Source organism: Vigna angularis, chromosome 8 (assembly GCF_016808095.1).
Source record: "Vigna angularis cultivar LongXiaoDou No.4 chromosome 8, ASM1680809v1, whole genome shotgun sequence".
Classification (NCBI taxonomy): Eukaryota; Viridiplantae; Streptophyta; class Magnoliopsida; order Fabales; family Fabaceae; genus Vigna; species Vigna angularis.
In genome coordinates, this window is record NC_068977.1 from 34,201,879 (window position 1) to 34,224,387 (window position 22,509).

The window sequence follows — 22,509 nt, forward strand, 5'->3', positions numbered from 1 at the left end:
CTTGCAGATTTGACAATATCTGGCCAAATACACAGACACCAATAATCATTCCTCAAATAACAACAATCATAAAGGGAAAAATATAATAAGAAGAAATAATTCTACGATGTATTTCTGCCTTCGACCAAAGCATGTGCATTCAGGCTAGTTATTAATTAATCCAACAATTATTGGAATTAATAGCCCTTGTGCATGCAAAATCTTGAACCTAAAACTTCTTTGTTTGATATGTTTGCAGTGGCAGTAAGTGTTGTGTAACAAAAGGGCATTATTCAGTTATAGTTATCCATTCATGCATGATCAATTATCTTGCTAGATACATTTCCACCTCAAAGTTTAAAAGTTCAAACCAGTACAAGGATTCTTTCATCTTCTGAGTAGTAAAGGCGAATATCTCTTTATGATTTTGGGAATAAAATTGTTTTCGGATCATATTATTCTGATTGCTATACACATTCAGAAAACTATTGAATTTATTGAATTTGATGAATTCCCTTTCTCCATTTTCTTTGAGAAATAAATTTAACTATCATGGCAGCAAAAATAATCAATTGGGTAACCTCAAATGTAATAAAAACCCAAGACTTGAGTTTCAGTGTTTAGCATTTGAGTTAATCCAAAGTATTAGTTTCCTGTCAATTGCCAAAGATGTCTGCTAGTTACTTGTCAATCTGAACTTAGAGATTCTAAGTTGAATTTGAATTTGGCTGGTTATTCGGATATGTCTCTTTTTGGTGGTTGAGAATATTAATCGTACATAAATAAATCTCACATAACTAATTCCAAATCTTGCTGAAAAATTCTTGGCAAATATTTTACCTGCGAAAACTACTGTGAAAAACTATTCACGTGATTCCATATGTTCTACCAAGTTCCACACATGGACCCAGATTGAATTGTTGTGACAATGAATAATCAACTGGGAGGTCCATGTCTCGTAGGACCTACGGCAACAACAATAATATTAACAAGTGTTTCTTTTTTGTTGCAAATTCAACAGTGTTTTTCTTTCCAATTTCTCTCAGGAGGTGTCGCTATTTCACTTGGCTATGTCGACTGATCCCTACTCAGTCTTTTTATAATAAGATGAACCTAACTAAAGGTGCTGTTAATGAAATTAGAACCATCAAACTTAGTGGTCAACCTTTATCACAATCACAATATTATATTATCTCACAAGTTGGTTACATAAATTATGCAGTACTAGTATTTAACTGATCATATCAGTTCATAAATAAATCCGGTTTATCATTTTTACTGCTGTTTCTCTTTGTTTTTGTCATGTGTAAGACTGAAAGTAAAATCCTATTTAAAAGGAAGGAACATTATTAGTATGTGTTATGTGATCTGTCTAAGAATTTCCTTCCATGACTCTTTTGGTCTCTTTGGAAAGGAGCATGTAAATTAAGAGGGGGGAGTGTGAGGGAAAAATAGATAGCAGTAATTTTCAGTTGATGTTTTATGCTCAGATAACAGTGGTGTGAATTGAGCCAGAGGTGATGCTTTGTCAAGAAGTAGTTTAAAAATCTAGTTTGTCGGTAAAACAAGAAAATAGCTTATCCATTTTGGAAGTGTAAGTGCAAGAATTGTAGTAAGATGACAAAGCAGAAGGCAAATCCAAGGGGAACAGTGTGGATGGAACCCACTTGAGGCAATGAATTGATGAAATCTTGTGGATGTTGCCAATTCATTAAGTGAATGATTGAGGAGAGAAAGCATTAATGAGGTTGTAGCACATTTGTTGTTATTGTTTAATGAAAGAGGAAGGAGGGGTTAGATGCATTGCATCAATGGAATTGGAAGAAGAAGAGGACAGCTTGAATGGGCCAGAGCATGCTGAAAAGAGGATGGGCAATGTGGGTTCTCCAACTTCAGGAAAATGATAAGAGCTTCTGAACCTTTTAAAGCCACTTTTGCTTCTTCACTCCAACTCAATCTCCTTATTTGACCCACTTTTGACCATGCTGTTTCCTTGTCTCTTAGAGCTACCATGCATGAATAAGGAGGAGGAATATGGACTTAAAGGGTCTTAAAGTTAACTTGATGCTTCAAAGATGGGTATATCATATATTCCCTATATGGATTGAGATCTGGGGACACATGTTTGGAGGTAGTAGTTGGGGAGGAGAACACTAATTAATAATCAAATTAACTTTCTCATTACTGTATTCATGCATGAAGAAAGAATCAACCGTCAATTATATGTTGATGTATTCATGCATAAAAAGAAAATCAACCATCTATTATATATTATATCAAAAATAAAGTTAATATATAAATAAACGGAAATTTTAGTTTAAAAATTAATTTTATAAAATTGAATTAGGTTTAAAATTTATTTTTTAATATAGAAATATATGTTTGTGTCACTGTTTACCATGATTTTACCTTATCTGGCTAGAACAAAATTGTTTCTTATATAGAGAGATTAAACGAGTGTTATACCAAAAAAAGTTGGGCAAGTTCAAGGATCCAAGGAGAAGTACAGTGGGCTCAGAAGTCACTAGCAAGGTTGTGAAGTGAAAGTGGAAGTTGCTAGCTGGTGAGGTATACCATAACCCCACCAATTATGCAAAAATGGAAGCAAAAGCATCAGTATCTGTTTGTATGGTCTTGATTTAACATTGAAAACAAAGTTGATGACTCTAGAATTGCAACAAACACTCTCACCACAACTTTGTTGTTATCTTCTTAAAACCAACATGTTCATCTCCCTCTGTTAAAGTCAAGTGGTGTTGACTTGGCAAGATAGGCTTTGGACCAAAATCAAGACTGCTGTCTCTTCACAACACTGCTCAGGGATACTGAATTTCTAATCTGCCATTCAGTTCCTGCTAATTATTCACTTCACATCAGCCTCCGTTTCCACAGAGGTTTTTGCACCTACACTTTCTGTAACTGCTATTCACATAATTCATTATTCCTAGTCACATATACAGCCAAGACAATAAGTTATAACATGTTCTTCAATTCCAATTACCAACTCATCAATTACTCATTCTTTTTTTATTTTTTTTCGGTTCAATAAAACATCGCCATTCAACATTTTTTGTTATTTATAATTTACTGCACCCTTTTAAAGAAATTGAAAAATAAAAAATTCTAAATATCATTGGGTACAATAGTAAGTGAATAATGCTTATTGAAGTCAGAAGTTTAAATCTTTTTAATGGCACTTGTACGAAAGTTTTTGTGATGAAAGGAACTGTTGTCAAAGATTATGATTTGATTTTGGCAGCTTATTCCTCCACCTCCATGAATTTTCTCTTGATGTAAAAATAAATAAATAAATAATTTGTTTTTGCCTTTTCTAGATTATAAAATTTGAAAGTCATTTTTACTAGGATTTCTTAATCTGAAAATGAAGAAGGACTTTGAGAAGATAGGTAAAAAAAAAATAGTTTCCAAATTACATACTTTTGAAATTATTTAGCTTTCAAATTACATAATTTTAAAGACTTTTTTACTTTCGATTTTGTAATTTGAAGGTTTTTTTAAAGATAAAAAAAAATTACTTCCATATTATATGATTCGAAAATCATTTTTGACTTTCAAATTGTATAATTTAAAAGTTATTTTTAATTTCTGAATTGAAAATTCTCAAAATCATTTTTACGCTGAATTTTAACTTTTGTAAATTACTTTCTAATTATACAATTAAGAAAAAAAGGAGAAAAACGAAATTTCTTATATTTTGTGGAAATGCATGAAGAAACATGTTTTATACAAAAAATTTGGGGAACGGAATTTTCAACAATGTTAACACCATAGCAAAAAGGCCCAAAACGAGAAGCCCATAGTGATACATGACAAACCGAACTATTTCTTACTCCATTTTTCTATTTTCTTCTTTCAACCTTATAATATAAAAAAAAAAGAGACTAATTTATCATTATTATAATATATTTGAAATATATTTCAATTGAACAAGTCACATAATATTACATAATCATCGATATAGTTATGAATCACGTAATAGAAAAGTATAATTATTTTGAATAGTGTTGAATTATAATCTAGAAATGTTCTACATTATTTATTTTAAAATATGATTTTTAAATTAATTATCAAATATTATGACAGATATATGTTGTCCATTTTTTTTATATTATAAGGATGAGAAAATAGAATATTACAGTGCGGGAAGAAAAACCCAATCAACAGAATATGAACTAGAGGAGGGATGCTCCCTCCACCACCATATCCTTCTTTTTGCACCTCCCAAATTTATTTTTTTCCCAAAAACATCTTTAGGTTAATCTTTTTTTTACTTTTACACTTAACTTTTTATGTTTTTAATTAAAAACCTTAATTCCTTATCCTCACCTTGTACAAGGTATCAAAATTATGTTTTTTAATTAAAAGTATAAAAATTTAAGGGTAAAAGTAAAAAAAATTAACTTAAGGATATTTTTGAAAAAATAAATAAATTGAAGAGGTGCAGGAAGAAGCTATGTGGTGGTGCAGGGAGCAAGACTCAAACTAGAGTTGGTCAAAGCCCAATGTACCAAGTTAAAGCCCATACAATAGGAATTACTTCCTACACCTTATCGTTTTTCTTCCTACATCGTAACACTTCCATAATATATTTTCCGAAATGTAAAATCAATTTTTAAATTTCAAAATGTATTTCATATATTTAGAAAACATATTATCCTATGTTTTTTTTATCAAAGTTTGAAAAAAAAACAAATTGGTGATATTTTATACTTTATAAATAAAAAAATTTCCAATACCAAATGATTCCTTCAAATTCTATCAAAACTTTATTTTATTTTTTCATTACCTAAGTTTAGAACTTAATGAGATAAAGGTATACCTAACTCATTAAGGTGAGGTGGTAGATAACTATAAAACCTAATTTTTAACTACTTCATATGCAGTTCTATTCTCACCTTCTTTTTCCATTTATTTAATTATTTTCAATCTATTTTAATGTTATAAGTTATCAATCTTTCTTTTGTCACTTTCACTTTTTCTTTTTCTGGTCATTTTTTATTATTTGTTTATTGGATGAGATCTACTTTAATTTTTTTAATCTTATTTTCTTTTTCTAAGTACCTTTTTCTTGTTACTCTTTTATTATATCTTTAAGAAATCTAAAAATTGGGGATTTATAACTTTTACTCTAATTTAATACCTAAAAAAGTTGTGCTATCACGTATATAAAATATTTAAATGATAAAAAAACATAGTGGAGTGCATTTTTAATATGAAAATAAAACATAATAATGTGGTTACGGTATTAGTTACTCATAGAAAGTATAAAAAGTGAGTTTGTTATAACCATAATGATAAGGATAAACAATATCACATTATTCAATTATTTGATTTATTTATAGTGAGTGTTGAATAATTTTTAAAACATATTAAGTAAAGTTATATTATTTGAATAATATATAAAAAAAAATTCTTAATCAGTAATTAAGTTTAAAAAAAAATTAATAGCGATTAATTTAAAATCTAATTGATAATTAATTATAATTTTTATTTATTACTATTTTAAAGATTAATAATCATTAATTTATAAATTAATATTTAAATTAGTCATTTTTTAAATTAATTATTATTTAATAGCCAACTTTGTCCCTAGTTTTGTTTACAAATCTCAATTTAGTCTCTCTTTAGAAAAGTGTTTGAAATTGGTCTTTACTTTTAAATTTGAGTCAAAATAGTCACTTCCGTTAAGTATAACCAAACAAAGTTAATGGGTTAATGATGTGGCACTACTTATTGATTACGTGTGAAAATATATTTATGTGTGTGCTTACGTGTTGGTTAATTAGAGAAGAAAGAATTTTATTCAGAAATTGGGTTTTCATACTCGGCCCATAACCCCAATCTATCTTCATCCTCTTCTCCCCTATACGCCACCCATCTCAACACAGAACCATCATCATTTTCATACCCCTTCTTACGCTGCCACCAACCATCACACTCTTCATCTTTACGTACCTTCACATACCAGTGCTGACAGCAATCCAGAACTCCCCTGTCAATAACTACATTCATACATATTCCACATCTTTCCCCTTCAATAGCTACATCATCCTGTTCATTAAGAAATACTGAGTGTTCTGGTGAAAGAAATATCGTAAGAAACCAACCAGTTGCTATACACGATTCTATCTTAGGCAAACATGTGAATCATTAAACAACATAAACGAAATTAAATTTTAAGATAACTTGAGATTATCAAAACCACAAAACAAGTGTAAGCAAGGGTTTAAGCAATACTTCATATAAAAAGCGAAAACCTACAATAATACAATAACTATAGGTGCAAGCAAAAATCGACAAGCTTACATTATTGTTGGCATCAAAAGCATCGTGTGTGAGTGCAAGCATATCATTGGTCACGAAATCCGCCTTCATTGAGAAGTTGATTTGAAGGCAGAAAATATTACACCGTGAGCTTGGCGCCAATTAAAGATATGGCCACGAGACTTTGGCACCAAACTTCGGCACAATTCAATTTGTGAAAGTTGCAGGACCTTGAAGAAGCGCCAACAGGATATAGACACAGAAATTGAAGGCGTAAAAGGAAAAAGAATGCGATGAGAAGAACTAATCACACGATAAGATAGTAGGGTGCTAAAGCGTCAAATGACTTAATCAATTGCTCGTGAAAACCCCAATCTATCTTCATCCTCTTCTCCCCTCTATGCCACCCATGTCAACACAGAACCATCATCATTTTCATACCCCTTCTTACGCTGCCACCAACCATCACACTCTTCATCTTTACGTACCTTCATTCACCAACATCTCTTTAACCTGAACTCAGAAAGCAAAGCAATATCCAGAGAAGAAAAACATTAAGTGGAGAAGACTAGCCAATAAACATTACACTCCCCAAAAATCAAATTCAATCTGCTTCATTTTCTTAATCCAATAAAAAATGAGGCAGAATCTACTCCCATCATCTTCATCAAATTTTAATGCAGGAACTCATTCCCCATTTCTCCAATTTCGTTTTGGTACGCAAAACCCTAATCTGCACCCTTTAGTGAAGAAATCCGCTGTCCAACGATATCAGAGACCGATCCTTATTAGATGACTGCTGCGTTCATTCGTGTCATTGGTGCTGAGGTTGTTGCGACGAGTTCCCTCGCCCAGAAGATTGGTTCCTTCTTCATTCTGAACCGCGACGTCGTCGGCGACAGCCCGACGAGTAGTATGGTGGTGCTCTTGGTGGCGGCGTCAGCGTGAGTGGTTGGCTGCTGCAACCGGCGCGGGTCTCAGCCAGCCGAAGGAGATGCAGCGGATCGAGGCGGAGAATCGCGACGGTGTCGATCCTGGTTCATGCCGTTGGCGTCGCAGGAATAGACGAGACTCCTCTCGCGCGCGAAAAGCAGGGACGAAGGTTTCGAGCTGTTGCGTCTAGCGTAGGTGGCATCGGCGGTGATGCTCTTGGCCGGTAGAAAAGAGGTGTGACGCCGCGAGTGGGGGAGAAGATTGCTGCTCAATTAAAAAACCCAATTTCTGAATAAAATCATTTTTTCTCTTATTAACCAACACGTAAGCACATTTTTTGACACGTAATCAAGAAGTAGTGCCACATCATTAACCCATTAACTCCGTTTGATTATATTTAACGGAAGGGACTATTTTGACTGAAAAATGTAAAAGTAAGGACCAATTTCAAACACTTTTCTAAAGAGGGACTAAATTAAGATTTGCCAACCAAACTAGGGACAAAGTTGGCTATTAAACCAAAAAATTAATAGCGACTAATTTAAAATCTAATTCATAATTAATTATAATTTTTATTTATAATAAAGACTATTTTAAAGATTAATAATCATTATTTTAATTAATATTTAAATTAGTCATTTTTTAAATTAATTATTATTTAATGATTTTTATAGTGATATAATTTAATGCTTATGTTATTCATTAGAGTTAAATGTCTTGATTAATCTTATAACTTAATATTTACATGAAGGTATCTCTTTTATAACTATTTACATATTTAATATGATAACCTTACACATTAAGTACTCTTACATTATTCATATTCACAATGTATAATTAATGATTTATGATTTATCATTAATCACACAAAATATTTATCAACTTATAATCAAATCAAGTTTATCACATGGAACCACTCAAACGAAATTCATGCAGAAAAAAAAAGTTGATATTTGCCTCATTCTCACCTGAATAAGATCACCATAACTTATGTAATCTTTATCACTTAAAAAGATGTGTTTGAATTTACAATTTTTTTTATGTAATTCAGACTAATATTTTATGTGCAATCTATAATTCAAGTTTAAAAATTTTGTAATTTTTATAAGTAATTTGTAATTAAAGCTTAAAAACTTTAATGATTTAAAAATAATGTATTGGTTACTTGACTACTTCTCGTCATCCTTTATTTATAATATATTAGTTTGAAAATAGAGAAATTAAACTCAAACAGAATTATAAAGCTGAATCATAATTATGTAAAAAGAGTTATTACCATTTAATCTTAATTTATTTAATATGATTTTTAAATTAATTAGTGAAAATATTAATAAAATAAAATACCCTACATAATAAGTTATAATTATATGAAAAATGTTAATATTTAAATTATCATAAATTGAAATAATATCTAAATTTTTCTTTTCCTGCATCTGGCTCCTGCTGATTATGTCCTTGCACACAGGGTACGGGCTCCAATACTTCTCTCAGAAAGATAAAACCTTTCTCTCTCTCTCTCTCTCTCTCTCTCTCTCTCTCTCTCTCTCCCTCTCTGCTTATCCATCACTGAACATTCTTTCTTTCGTCAGCCTCAATCAATCCAACTTCAGATTCTTTTCTTTCTAATGATCCAAGTTTTCCACTTTTTCGATTGTTTTGTGGCAATGAGGTGGTTCTCAATTCCTTCGCTATCTGAGATCGTAAAAAATGTGTCGATTTCAAGCTAGCCCATATGCCAAAGTTGAGATTTTTATGCGGTTAGAGGTAGGTCACTTGGGTTTTGTTCGGTGCAGCTTGTTGGGGTCACCTCTGATTCAATGTCGGTCTGATTGAATGTCTGTCTTATTCATTTGTTTGTATGAATTTAGGAGGGCGATGATAATATATGAGATTGTTCAAGTGAAATCAAAATTGTGCGTGTTTGTTTTCTCTCAAAATTGAAATAGTTAAACACTCTTTTTGTGATGCACCCCTCGTGGTTTATTTATCCTCAATTTGCATTTTTGATTCTGTTAGTTAGTGATACCTTGATCTTTTAGAAATTACAGTACCTTTGAAATGCTTCACAGATTAACTTATGGACTTCAATTCTGTGGCAACGTTCTCATCCGACTTCTCGAAAAGATGAAGATGAGACGAATTAAGTTTTTTTAATGGAAGAAGTCTAGTTCATTTTATTTTTCTTGAAGTGTTTATTAGAATTTTGTTCTCCGTTGTAAGAATTGTTTGTAGTGTGAAAGTGTGACCACTTTGTTCCAACTGAAATATCTTTAAATCATGCAGATGGGGTTGGATAGGTTGAGCGATTTTGGGTTGGTACTTGGTAGTTTGGTTTCATAGTTTTGAGGATTCAATGTGGTGGGACTTCTTTATTGGTAACCTTTATGTTTCAGTAAAGACAATAACTTTAAGATCGATTGATATGGGATATCTTTTTTGCCAGTCCCGATAAGATCGTGAGGCGAAAACAGATGGCTGTAGGCGGCAAAACCAGAAATATGTTTGAAGGTTTGGTAAAAGAAGGGTCATTTAAATGGTTGCTTGGCAAGAAAAGTTACTTTGATGAAGAATTGGAAGAGATGGAACATTCTCCTTCTGCTGGGAGGAATTTTATACGAGAGCTCTCTCCTGTTGCAAACCTAGTTGTTCGTAGATGCTCAAAGTAAGTGCGGTTCTGTACAAATTAGCTTGTTTACTCGGGAATTGTTGCTTCATAATCATTTTTCAAATTTTAGTTATGTTGGATTTTGTATGAGTATTTGGTAGCATTGGACCTTTCCCTGTTTTTTGTTTGACACAAGTTGATTGGAAATTCAACTGTAATGCAGAATCCTTAAGACCTCTTCAATTGATCTTCAGGAGAGCTTCAATCAGGAGGCTTCTGATTCTATAAAGCATCCATCACGATATGCAAGGCATTTATTGGAATATTGTTGTTTCAAGGCACTTTTCCTGACTACACAAATGACTGGTCATCTCTTTGATAAAACATTCCGGCGTTTGACATTCGACATGATGTTGGCTTGGGAAGTCCCTGCTGCTGACAGCCAACCTTTAACCAGTGTATGTTTTTCAGACTACACAAATGCCCTTTTTGCTGTTAAGACTGGTGGGCCTTATACAATAAAATGCAGAATATGGATCAAAGAAATGAATAACTAGAATTCTTAAGTGAATAATATATTTCTTTCTTTGTTAGTTATCTCTGTTCATTTCTATGGATGACCAGAAATTATACTCAAAATATCTTCTTTGGTCTTCTCTGAACTTGATAGTTTGTGAGTTTCCATTGTTATATGCATACAAATAGATATAATTAATAAGTTTGTATCCTCTTATTGATCTATATATGTCTCTTATATGCATACCATAGGTTAGTTTGTGTTATCTTTAGTAATTTGGTCTTTCTGAATATTGACGGGTGTCAAACATTCTAGAAGGTTGACGAGGAGGTATCAGTTGGTTTAGAAGCTTTCTGTCGAATAGCCCCTTCAATTCCTATCATTGCTGATGTCATCATTAGTGAAAATCTTTTTGAGGCGCTGAGTTCATCAACTGATGGTCGCCTTCAGTTCCCCATCTATGACAAGTACCTCAGTGGCTTAGAAAGGTTTGAAATTATTCCTTGAAAGTTAAAAATATAATGTATCTTTTTCTTGTCTGGTATTCCTTTGACTTCCAAGTTTCATTTATACTGGCCATTTTTCCTGCTTTTTATGTATGGGCATGTTTGATTCTTTTTTTCTCATTTCCTTTCTTCATTTTTTTGGGGGGCAGGGCATAGGACATATTTGTCAGTAGGAATGTTGACAAATACTCTTTCAGACATGATTCATAGTTTAAAAGGAAATTGACTGGATATATAGATGGGTAGATCGATTATCAACTCTTACCCTAGTTTTATAAAATTCTATTTAGGTAGTGTTAGACCTAGCAATATGGGCTTTATTTCTTTAAAATATAAACTCCTATAATTAGCTTCTATAGCAGCTCTGTTTTTTTTGGGCTTTTGTTCACCAAAAAACTACTTTTATTTTTTAAGAGCTTTGTTAAATTGTTTTTTGGCTTAATTTCTGCTTCTAAGGAGGAGGGAAGCGCAAAAATGTTGGCTGAGTTGCTACCCTGGCTCTAATAAGGATGAAGACATTTTAGTTTTTAGCGCGTGAAAGTGAAATTTTCGGGCAAAATTTAGACACAATTTTTACTTCAAGTATTATAGTTTAAGTGTTATGCATTGTTTAAGTTCCTTCTAATTGTTCTTAACTTTTTGAAGTGGTCAGTGGAATCCCTCCCATCTATTTTCTGCAATGATTATCCTATGAATTTGTAAGAGAATGAAACTGTGGGAGGATTGACTTACAAGAATATAGATAGTACTGCTCAGTTTTACTTATTCTTGTTGATGTTTCAAGTAAATTTTTCTGAAACAATTTAGTGGAATCCCTTCTGTCTATTCTTTGCAATGATTATCCTATGGATTTATAAGAGAATGAAACCGTGGGAGGGTTGGCTTACAAGAATATAGACAATACTATTCTTCTTTACTTATATAGGTCAGTAGTAAGGCTTTGTATAGCTATGATCGAAGGCATGACATTGACATCTCTGCAATTACCCCTTCTACTTTGGCTACTCTACTAGTAGCTATATGCACTTAATCGGGAAGACTTTCCAAATCACACAAGAATATACTACATAAATCAGCAATTTTTTTAGTAAGGCATCTTTGCTTTCCAAGTACTCCTTCTATTTCTTGTTCTTTTCATCCTATTTAATAAAATCTGAAATTTCTTTCCCATTCTCATTTCTTGGTTCCTATCAACATTAATAGCATAGATATTGAAAAAAAATCATTAAATTTTTTTAGTTTTACTTAAAATTAAGTGCAGTTTTTCAGAAGTAGTTTTGGAGAAATTTATGGACCCTTAGATTTAATGTTTGTGCCAACAGCACTCGGAAGATGATAGATTAGAGTAGTTGGTAATTAGAAATAGTTGTTGGTTAAAGTTGTAGAGGCAGGGAATTAGGTTAAATGTAAGACCCGAGAAATTTAGAGATTATAAATAAGAGGGTAGAAAATAAAGAAAGGTACTTTAAATAATAGAAGTTGAAGATTAGAAAAAAATAGAACGTTATGTTTTAAAATCACTTGAGATATTATAGAGATATTATAGGGAGCACACCTAGTTGGTTTCTTTTAGTTATAATATAATTTAATTTTAAAAGATAAAAATGGATTTATAAAATGAGAAATAGAAATAGAAGAAAGGGAAAGGGGAGCGTATAGTGATAGCTACGGAAAAACTGAGAAAGAAAAAGAGAGCACGATGAGACACATAGACCCAAGAGGAGAAAATTATTTTTGAGAAGATAGCAAGAATCTGTGATTGATTGATCTTTATCATGAAGTTTTATAATTGACTAAGTATGGGAAGCTTAACTTTATTTTATTGTTTTATTGTATGATGAATTTGGGGATATCTCAGATTTTTTTGGATGTATGGGAAGCTAATCCTATTTTATTATTGATAATTGTAATTGCTAATTTTAAATGCTTTGAAGAACAATGTGATGTGTGTGCTCTAATTGGATGATTCATGATGTTTCCTTTTTCTCTCTAAACAAATTTGAAAAGATAAATTTTTAAGAAGACATTTAATTAGATTTTTAAGAAGACATTTAATTAGATTTATGAACAGATTAAGGTTATGATTACTTTCTAATTATAATAAGAAATAAATTAAGGATTAAAGTTTTTATTTTATTTTATTGTAATTAAAAGTTGATTAGGAACTAGAATTTTTCTCATGATTATAATTTGACGAGTTAGGATTTTCGGTTTAATCACAATTATAATTATATTAGGAATTAGGTTTTTCTTCTGATTGTAATTAGGAATTAAGTATGGTTAGAATTTCAATTTGTAATCAATTGGATCCTAATTAACTCTATCATGATTAGAATCCAATTGATAATCAATTTCAATTTCTAATCGTGATAGGGTTAATTAGATCCAATTGATTACAAATTGAAATTCTAACCATGCTTAATTCCTAATTACAACCAGAAGAAAAACGTAATTCCTAATATAATTATAATTGTGTTTAAACCAAAAATCCTAACTCGTCAAATTATAATCATGAGAAGAATTCTAGTTCCTAATCAACTTTTAATTACAATGAAATAAAAAAACTTTAATCCTTAATTTATTTCTTATTATAATTAGAAGGTAAATCTGTTCATAAATCTGATTAAATGTCTTCTTAAAAATTTATCTTTTCAAATTTGTTTATAGAGAAAAAGGAAACATCATGAATCATCCAATTAGAGCACACACATCACACTGTTCTTCAAAGCATTTAAAATTAGCAACTACAATTATCAATAATAAAAGAGGATTTTCCCATACATCCACAAAAATCAGAGATATCCCCAAATTCATCATACAATAAAATAAAGGTAAGCTTTCCATACCTTAGTCAATTATAAAACTTCATGATAAAGATCAATCAATCGCAGATTCTTGCTATCTTCTCAAAAATAATTTTCTCCTCTTGAATCTATGTGTCTCACCGTGCTCTCTTTTTCTTTCTCTCAGTTTTTACGTAGCTATCTCTCTACGCTCCCCTTTCCCTTTCTTCTATTTCTATTTCTCATTTTATAAATCATTTTTATCTTTTAAAAATAAATTATATTATAACTAAAAGAAACCAACTGGTAGTGCCCTATAATATCTCAAGTGGTTTTAAAACATAACGTTCTATTTTTTTCTAATCTTCAACTTCTATTATTTAAAGTACCTTTCTTTATTTTCTACACTCTTATTTATAATCTCTAAATTTCTCGGGTCTTACCTTCAATGCATAAATAGAAGGAGGGGATAGAAGCGTGGGCATTCTGTTTGGTCATCATTTGAGAACTGGGCTTTAGCTCTATTGTTGAAAGGGAAAATCCTTAGAAGGAGAATTTATCCGTAGCTTCTTTGTTTATAATTCAATAAAGATTACTGAAGTATTTTTTCCCATCTTTATATTTCTTTCTCTGAAAACTGAGAAGCCTCTTCTAGGTTCCTTAACAACAGGAAAAGGGTTAGTGCAGTTTTACTGTATCCTTTAACATCGGTAAAAGGTGATGGTGTTGTTTAAAGACTCACGACAGTCATGCTTATTATTTGAGAAAGCCTTTCTCCCCTATTAGCACTTGAACACCTTATTAAGTTTGTAATGAAAATTTAGGCTAGTGTATGCACATAATTGTGATGGTTATTCTGACTCCGGCTTGTGGACTGAAGTTCAGGTTCATTGCTTCTAATCACACGCCAAAATTATTCAATAACATTTTCAGTTTAATTTTTTATTTTATATTTTGTAATTTCAGAGAGGGAGCTTCTGTATTTATCTGCGTCAGTCTCTGATGCAACAGTCTGTTGTTTTCTTGCATTATTTAGTATGCGATCAGTGGTATGCACAATTTTTTTTTTTGCATAACTTATTTAATTTTTATGTTTATTTAACAGAGCTATAAGAAAAATGAAGAGCAGTTCTGAGTCGTCTCTATTGGCTGCTGTAAGATTCTCTAGAGAAGAGAAGATTCTCGAGGTTGATGGAACAGTCACAACACAACCAGTCCTTGAGCATGTAGGAATATCAACCTGGCCTGGTAAGTGTGGGAAAAGGATAAATTTATTAGCTATGTTTCTTAAGCACATGCCCCACCAATTTATTATATATACTTAGTGATAAAGTACGAGTATACATTGTTTATTCTTAACTTTTCTCTTTGTGGCATGATGCAGGAAGGTTAATCCTGACAGATCATGCACTTCATTTCGAAGCACTTCGTGTTGTATCATATGATAAACCAAAAAGATACGACTTGTCAGAAGATCTTAAACAAGTTGTTAAACCTGAGTTGACTGGACCATGGGGTACTCGACTTTTTGACAAGGCAGTCTTCTATAGTTCATCGTCCCTGTAAGTAATTTAACAATTATAACTGCTGAAAATTTATCTTGTTATTAACTTTCAAAAGTACTTCTCTTGTAGATCAGAACCTGTTATACTAGAGTTTCCAGAACTTAAAGGTCATGCACGTCGTGATTATTGGTTAGCTATCATCCAAGAGATTCTGTATGTTCACAAATTCATAAGCAAATATGGAATTAAAGGGGTTGCACGGGATGAAGTGCTTTGGAAGGCTGTTTTAGGAATTTTGCGTTTACAAGCTATTCAGGATATTAGTTCCCCGATTCCTGTACAGAATGATGCTCTTCTCATGTTTAATTTATGTGATCAGCTTCCAGGTGGAGACTTGGTATTAGAAACCCTTGCAAATATGGCAAACAGAAGAGAGTCAGATCGTGAGAATGATTTCAAGGATGGTGGTGGAATGCGTTCTATCTCAGCCTTGGACATGGTTTCTAACTTAGGATTTGTATTTGGAACAAGTTCAAACAACTCAAATGAGAGCAGGATTGCTGTGGGTGAAATATCTGTTGGAGAAATGACTGAATTGGAAATAGCGATTAAAGAATCTAAGAACAATCATAAAAAGGTTATATCTGCACAAGCTACAGTTGATGGTGTTAAAGTTGACGGTATTGACACTAATTTAGCTGTCATGAAGGTACTATTTTAGTATGCTCTTTATAACCCTTTAGTCAAACTGTTATACATTGTAGAATGATAAATTTTAGAATAGTTAACCTAGCTTAAGTATTATCCTATTCTGATACTGATAATTTCATCTACTTTCAGGAGTTACTTTTTCCTATAAATGAACTTTGGAAGTCTCTTCAAGCTTTGGCATATTGGGATGATCTAAGGAAGTCTTCAGGGTTTTGTTTGTTTTTCAGTTACATCATTTACCGGTAAAACTTCTTTAAATCAAGTAATATTCTGTTGATCTGTTTTTTGTCAAGAGGCAGGAGATAGAAAATATATTTTTTATGAAATTGTTATAGAAATTTGACAAGTTATTTTCAGGGGGAAATTCTGGATGATTTGCTATGGGATACTATTGTAATAATAAATGGTGTTGAGAATAACTCAATAAACATTGAACACGAATAACTCAATAAGCATTGAACAAGAATTCTTTCTTGGGTTTGTTTTACACCATATTTGGACTCCGCTTAGGTAGAACTATGACCAGCAAAACTTTTCCTACCAAGTATCAACATTGAATAAGCATGTATGTAGCTTGGTAAGAATTCATAGATTCTGAAGTTATATGTTTGGTTTGTTGAAATTGTAGGCCTTTAATATAGAGGGGGGAAGCGTAATAGAGATTGAATAATTTGAAATTGTTGTTGATCTGGACTGATGCAATTTGATGTAATATAGAAGACAGCACCAGCGTCTAATTATATATTAATCTTGGGTTCCTTGAGAAAACCCATGCTAAAAGATCATGTAAAAATATTCTGATACATTAATAGTATTACAAAATGTTTTCTTGATATTTTAACATGATTCATATGAATCATATCTAAGCAATTTTCAAACTAATTTATAACAACTGTGATATTCCCTTACAATGATTTTCTCATAAATTGATCTGGAAACCAATGTTATCTGCCTTACCAGTACACCTCTCCATTTAACATGCCAGGCTCTAACACACCCTCCTCCTCTCTACCTCTTCCCCCCGAACTGTCTTCATTGCAATCATAGTGCTACACACGAATTTGGTGTACTCCATTTATCTAGTTCATAATCTTTGGTATGTATTGCCTAGTCAGTATTTTTGTACATGTTTTCATATGAAAAGAACTCGTTACAATGATCGAAACTTCCTTTATTTATAACAAAAAGAAGGTGAAAAATCCTATTCTAGGTGGTGTTCCATTGCCAGCCGAAGATCCGTTGTGGTTGTTAAAGTTGGAGGGTGGAAAAGATTTTGTTTTAGGGAGGCATGATACGCTTGTTTGCACCTTCTGAGTTGGCATATTTAGTGATTCATGTGAAAATCCAATTGTATTTGCTGTTTCATTGTTTTGATAATTTAAACATATAAGAAATACCAAATATTTTATGTGAGTGAAAAACACAGAAATACTGAATACTTCAGAACTTGTTTGATTTTTAAAAAATTACTTTTCTCTGTTTTATTCAAACAAAATAAGCCCTTCGGTTCTCATTTTCAGCTTTCTTTTTGGTGCTTGTTGTGATGACAGATTTCCCTTGTTTCATTAACTTAGATAATCGGATTATTGCAGGAATTGGCTTGGCTATGCTGCATCACTGATGCTTATGTTATTTGCTGTTTTTATGATAATTACCCGATGGTTTAGCCAAGGTAGGTCAGTTCCTGAAGTTAAAGTAATTGCTCCTCCCCCAATGAATACAATGGAACAGCTTTTGGCCGTTCAGAATGCTGTCTCTCAAGCTGAACAATTCATCCAGGACGGCAACGTAATTTTGCTCAAGCTTCGCGGCCTGTTGCTGTCCATTTTTCCTCAGGTGCTGTCTCATTCTTTCCCTTTTGCTAATATTCAATTCTTAATGAATAATACACACTGTGTACACATTCCAACCATAGTTTCTCTCTATGATAAGTCCTTATTTCATAAAAAAACTGTCTTAAAAGTCATATCTCTGATGGGTTGACAGTGAAAAACTTCTTAAAATGTTATTTGAGTATTTCATCCAATATATGATACCTGGTTCCATTTATATGGTTATCAGGCCACAGAGAAGTTGGCCTTTTGCCTTCTATCAGCAGCCTTGATTTTGGCTTTCATGCCCTATAAATACATAGTTTTGCTACTCTTCTTGGAGATATTCACAAGATATTCGCCTCTGAGGAAAACTAGCACCGAGAGATTGACGAGGAGATTAAAGGAATGGTGGTTCAGCGTACCAGCAGCTCCTGTTACAATTGAAAGAGATAAAGAGGAAAAGAAGAAAAAATAGATTGTTGCATGGTTAAATGTTCTGTGTATATGTTTTTGTTTAATATTGCTTTTCTCTTGTATATAGAGATGTGTGGAAGCAAATTAATTAATTAGAAAATGCAATTACACTTTCCTACGTAAAACTCTTGCATAACATCCAATCATGAAAAAACACAAACATAAAAAAAAAACACACACACACACACATATATATATATATATATATATATATATATGTATGTATGTATGTATGTATGTATGGTATCTGTCAACAAATAAAATTTAAATCTGTAAATGCATAGATTTTTTAGTTGCTGAGAAATGCATAATTAAATAATTCAAATAGCAATATTAGCTGACGTATGACTAAGTAATTTAGGTTCAAGATATTGGGTTGTATAGTGTCTATTAAATAAGTTGGTGATGTCACGGAATAAAACTATATTCGGAGGAGATATCTATAGAGTGTAGTGTGCATCCAAAGATTTTGACAGATTTCATTCTACTTGCAAACATGAATAATTTGTAACATCTAAATATTCTTTTAAGATATATATATTTTCCAGTATTTGAAATCGTTATGATTTTAATACTGATTTGTTGATAGCATAATGATATATACATTACGGGAAAATTCTCACCTCAAAGTTATCTATAGATATGCCAAAATTAAAATGACAGCTTAGTTTAAACTTCTGATTCACAAACTGTGGTCCTCCCAAAATATAAACTTTCGTCTTCATTATTTGTTTATTGTGTCATATGTGCGACTTTCCTAAAAGTGATGCTTGTTTGCTTAAAACAAACAAAACAACGTTCGAATAATATACTGTTGGGACAAGCTATTTTAATTGCTGCCATTGTTTCACGCGTCTTGTTCCTTTATAACTGTGGCCTGTCAGTTATGTTCTAACACTTCAAATTTAAACAAAAGAAAAAACTATTCTTTCTTATATTTGATTATCCACACAGAAAAATTAGGTGAGATTATGAAATATTTGCAACTCGTGGAAACCACCTAATACTTGAGAACATAACTTTTTCAGCTTCATGATTCACATCGTCTTTTTTCTAAAAGTATACTTGTTCACAGATTATAAAAACATTTACGTATGAAACCAACATGATCCACAAAACATGTGGAAGTTTTCTGAAGCTGTAAAAAGAAAGGATCATGTCATGCATGGCAAACATATCACATAGAAAGCTATATCTTTCTTTATTATTCTGAATTAAAATTCTATGAAACTGGGTATGAAAGTAACTACTGTAAAAATTCCTGTAGATACAACTTTTCTACAAAAACAAAAACCATTTATAATTCTTAAAAAAATGAAGTTCTATCCTGAAAAAACTAGAACCTTTATTGACTCAAACAAAAAAAGGTTAAACTATAATCAGCGATCACGAAACTCTTTCGTCCCTTCCAATGTGGCCGGTGATGGAATAGAGGCCCTCAAGTTATGTGAGAAGAACAAAGAATCTGAGTAATTCATTAATGGCGGACTCGAACACACGAACTTTGTGGAGCTCGGCGCCATCATTGTCACGTAAGGGGTCATCGGAGGCTCTATAATCGGTCCCTCCCCTGCCATGAAACAAGAGTTAACTTGGTTTTCTCCCATGCTGCTGCTACAATTATTTTCTTCTGTTATCGCCGACGATGCCTCATTTTCCTCGTTTCTCAAAATAATCATACTTTCTCTATCACTTTCCTTGTCTCCCATCACCGCCGCAAGGCTACCACCAGACTCCTGCTTCAAGGGTTGTAGCGGCGGTGGGTTGTCCTCGTCCTCGTCCTCTGAATCCGAACGAGAGAGGCCGGTGAGTTTTTGCACCAATGACATGAAATCCTTAGGTTGAGTGTGGATAACTTTTGGAGAATGTGTATAAATGATGACCGGGTGACGTTGTTGCTGCGGTCTGTACGATGATGCCGGCATTGCACTGTTAACCAGCGAGGTTGATATTGATGATGACGATGAAGATGAGGATTGTGGTGAGGATTTTTTTATGAAATGAGATTCCTTGCTGATTTTCAAAGGTGGTGGTAGCAATCCATTGGTGTTCTTGTTATTGGCGGAGGTGATTTCTCTCTTTGAATGGAAGTGTGAAGGGCTCATGGCTTTTGGTTTTGAAGAAAGGTAACAATCGCCGACAAGAGAAACAGAAGTTATGGAATCGGTAATTCAGTTTGCTTTAATTGGATCTGAGGTAAAAATAAAAACAGTGAACAGAAAAATGGAAAGAAGATGAAGATTATTGTTCTGTATGGAGACGATGGAGGCAAAGATTTGGAGAGATGAGTGTGTTTGTATATATAGAGTTTAGGTTTTGCATGGCCCATGCAAATGCTAGCCAGTGGGATCGTGACACGTATGCAGTATGAGAATTATGGATGGGTAGTTTGGGGATTTCCTTAATATGGAAGAAGTGATGAGGTGCCGGGAGGAGCGAAATGGCGCGAATGAGTTGATGGGTGAGCTCCACGCGTCACTGTGAGCGGTGTTTTTCTAAATATAATTTTCTATTTTGACTAAACGACAATTAATATGAAATGAAAAAAAAAAACTAAACTTGAAATTTAGAAATCATTTGAAAAACTAGAGTTAACCTCAGCTCCTTAAACGGAAATAATTTGTTTTACTTTATTCTTTAGATATATGTTATTATAATAATTATTATAATTGTTTAAAATTTTGGACAAAATGATAATTTTAAAAAATTAAATGACGCCTTCGAAATTTGCTAATTTCAAATGTTAATTTGACCATTTAAAATAAGTTATTCTAAAATATTCGATTAGTTAATTTTAACTCATACTTTGTAGGCTAGCTAAACAAGTGCATTACTTAAGATCTCTCTTCATTGTTGTTTTATAAAAACTCTAAAAGTCATGATCTTTTATAAAAAAAAAACAGTATATCACATAGATAAAAAAAGAAAAATACATTTTCAGAAAAAAGATTATTATGTTTGAATATTAAAATTATTTTGAAAAGGGTTGCTGATATTTTTCTTATAATCTAGAATAAGTCGATTTATGGGTCAATATAAGTAGGTGAATATTTAAAATAGTATTTTATTTTCAAACATAGTTTGAAAAGTAATACTTTTTTTTTTATATATTCATGGAGGCCATTAGTTTTGACCAAGTCGCACGCGGCTACACCACATGCATGTGGGTACCACCACAGGTCCAATTAATTGCAGCCGTTGGTTGCTCCAACTGAATTTGATCCAGCCGGCCAAGATCTCACTCACTATAAAATTGTGGCTGGGTCCCACCTATCATATTATTTATGCTTTTTCGTTTTGAAATATTACTTATGTTATCAAATATTTAGTTCAGTTAATTGAATAGAGGATTTGAATTATTGAAAGTTTATATATATATATATATATATATATATATATATATATATATATATATATATATATATATATATATATATATAACTCTTATGGATGAAAAAAAGGTAATGTTATTTACATCAGAAAATGTATAAATTTTAAAATTTATAAAAAGCTAAGAAATGGAGGAAGCATAAGAATATATTGACTAAATTTGTAATAATTAAGGATTTAATAATTTCAAAATTTCTTATTTTTACAATAAAGATTATTCTAATATCAAATTCATTCAATCGTTAGAATTAATCACTCTATATATACATATAAGATAAAATATTGTCTATTGTGTGTTTTATTTCAATTTTATTTTAAAAAATAGTATAAAAGATATTTAACTTTGTCTTAAACTTTAGACGTGAAATTATTAGATGTGATAATAATATATTTTTTACTAAATAAGTTGCATTAATTTTTTTTTAAATATTATCAAATTACATAAATTTATCCTATATTTGTTCACTTAAACATTAACCTTTTATTTTATACATTGCATTAGTATTTTGTAATGGTTTAAAAAATATGATACCATTTTTCCTGTGATGAGAATTGTAAGCATGTCTAAATAACTTTTGTAAAAATAAAATAAACATTTTCGCAAACTAAAAGTAATCTATGTGTTAAAAGTATTTTCTACAAAAAATATTTATAATTAACTTATATAAAACTAATTTTAATGTAATAAAATAAATTTTCTTTTGGATATTGATCTTAACGTGTCCTTTTTTTGTGTATAGACTTGGCTTCATTTCCTGATTCGTGTCTCCCACTTAGTTACTGTCAGATGTAATCTGATCTTCTATATTAGCTATTTTTTTTTTCAGTTTCTTTTTGTTTTTTTCCCAACTTATACAAAAAAAACCAAAATTAATAACAAATTTCGATTTCAAATACATTGATTTCTATAATGAATAACTGATTTTATTAACATATTATTTTCCCCCACAAACAAAATTGGAAACTATTTATTTCAAACAGATTAAGGTATGTTCGATTAATTTTAT

At 31.6% G+C, this 22,509-nt stretch overlaps 2 protein-coding genes across 4 annotated transcripts; one reads left to right on the plus strand and one right to left on the minus strand.

Moving 5' to 3' along the window:
* Positions 1 to 8,654: 8,654 nt before the first annotated feature.
* Positions 8,655 to 18,237, plus strand: LOC108345991 (uncharacterized). 3 transcript variants are annotated; one of them, XM_017584893.2, is made up of 10 exons: positions 8,655 to 8,961; positions 9,641 to 9,859; positions 10,026 to 10,260; positions 10,635 to 10,807; positions 14,714 to 14,856; positions 14,993 to 15,170; positions 15,243 to 15,822; positions 15,954 to 16,066; positions 17,417 to 17,660; positions 17,886 to 18,237. In XM_017584893.2, exons 2-10 carry the CDS (start codon positions 9,669 to 9,671, stop codon positions 18,111 to 18,113), a joined length of 2,085 nt encoding a protein of 694 aa, XP_017440382.1. In that variant the 5' UTR covers positions 8,655 to 8,961; positions 9,641 to 9,668; the 3' UTR covers positions 18,114 to 18,237. The 3 variants fall into 3 exon arrangements, with proteins under 3 accessions (XP_017440382.1, XP_017440380.1, XP_017440381.1); XM_017584891.2 differs by lacking the exon at positions 8,655 to 8,961 and adding an exon at positions 9,424 to 9,555; XM_017584892.2 differs by lacking the exon at positions 8,655 to 8,961 and adding an exon at positions 9,424 to 9,555 and having other exon boundaries at positions 10,638 to 10,807.
* Positions 18,238 to 19,491: 1,254 nt separating this feature from the next.
* Positions 19,492 to 20,351, minus strand: LOC108343992 (VQ motif-containing protein 20). Its single transcript, XM_052867929.1, has one exon. It carries the CDS (start codon positions 20,215 to 20,217, stop codon positions 19,492 to 19,494), a length of 726 nt encoding a protein of 241 aa, XP_052723889.1. The 5' UTR covers positions 20,218 to 20,351.
* Between the last annotated feature and the right edge of the window lie 2,158 nt (positions 20,352 to 22,509).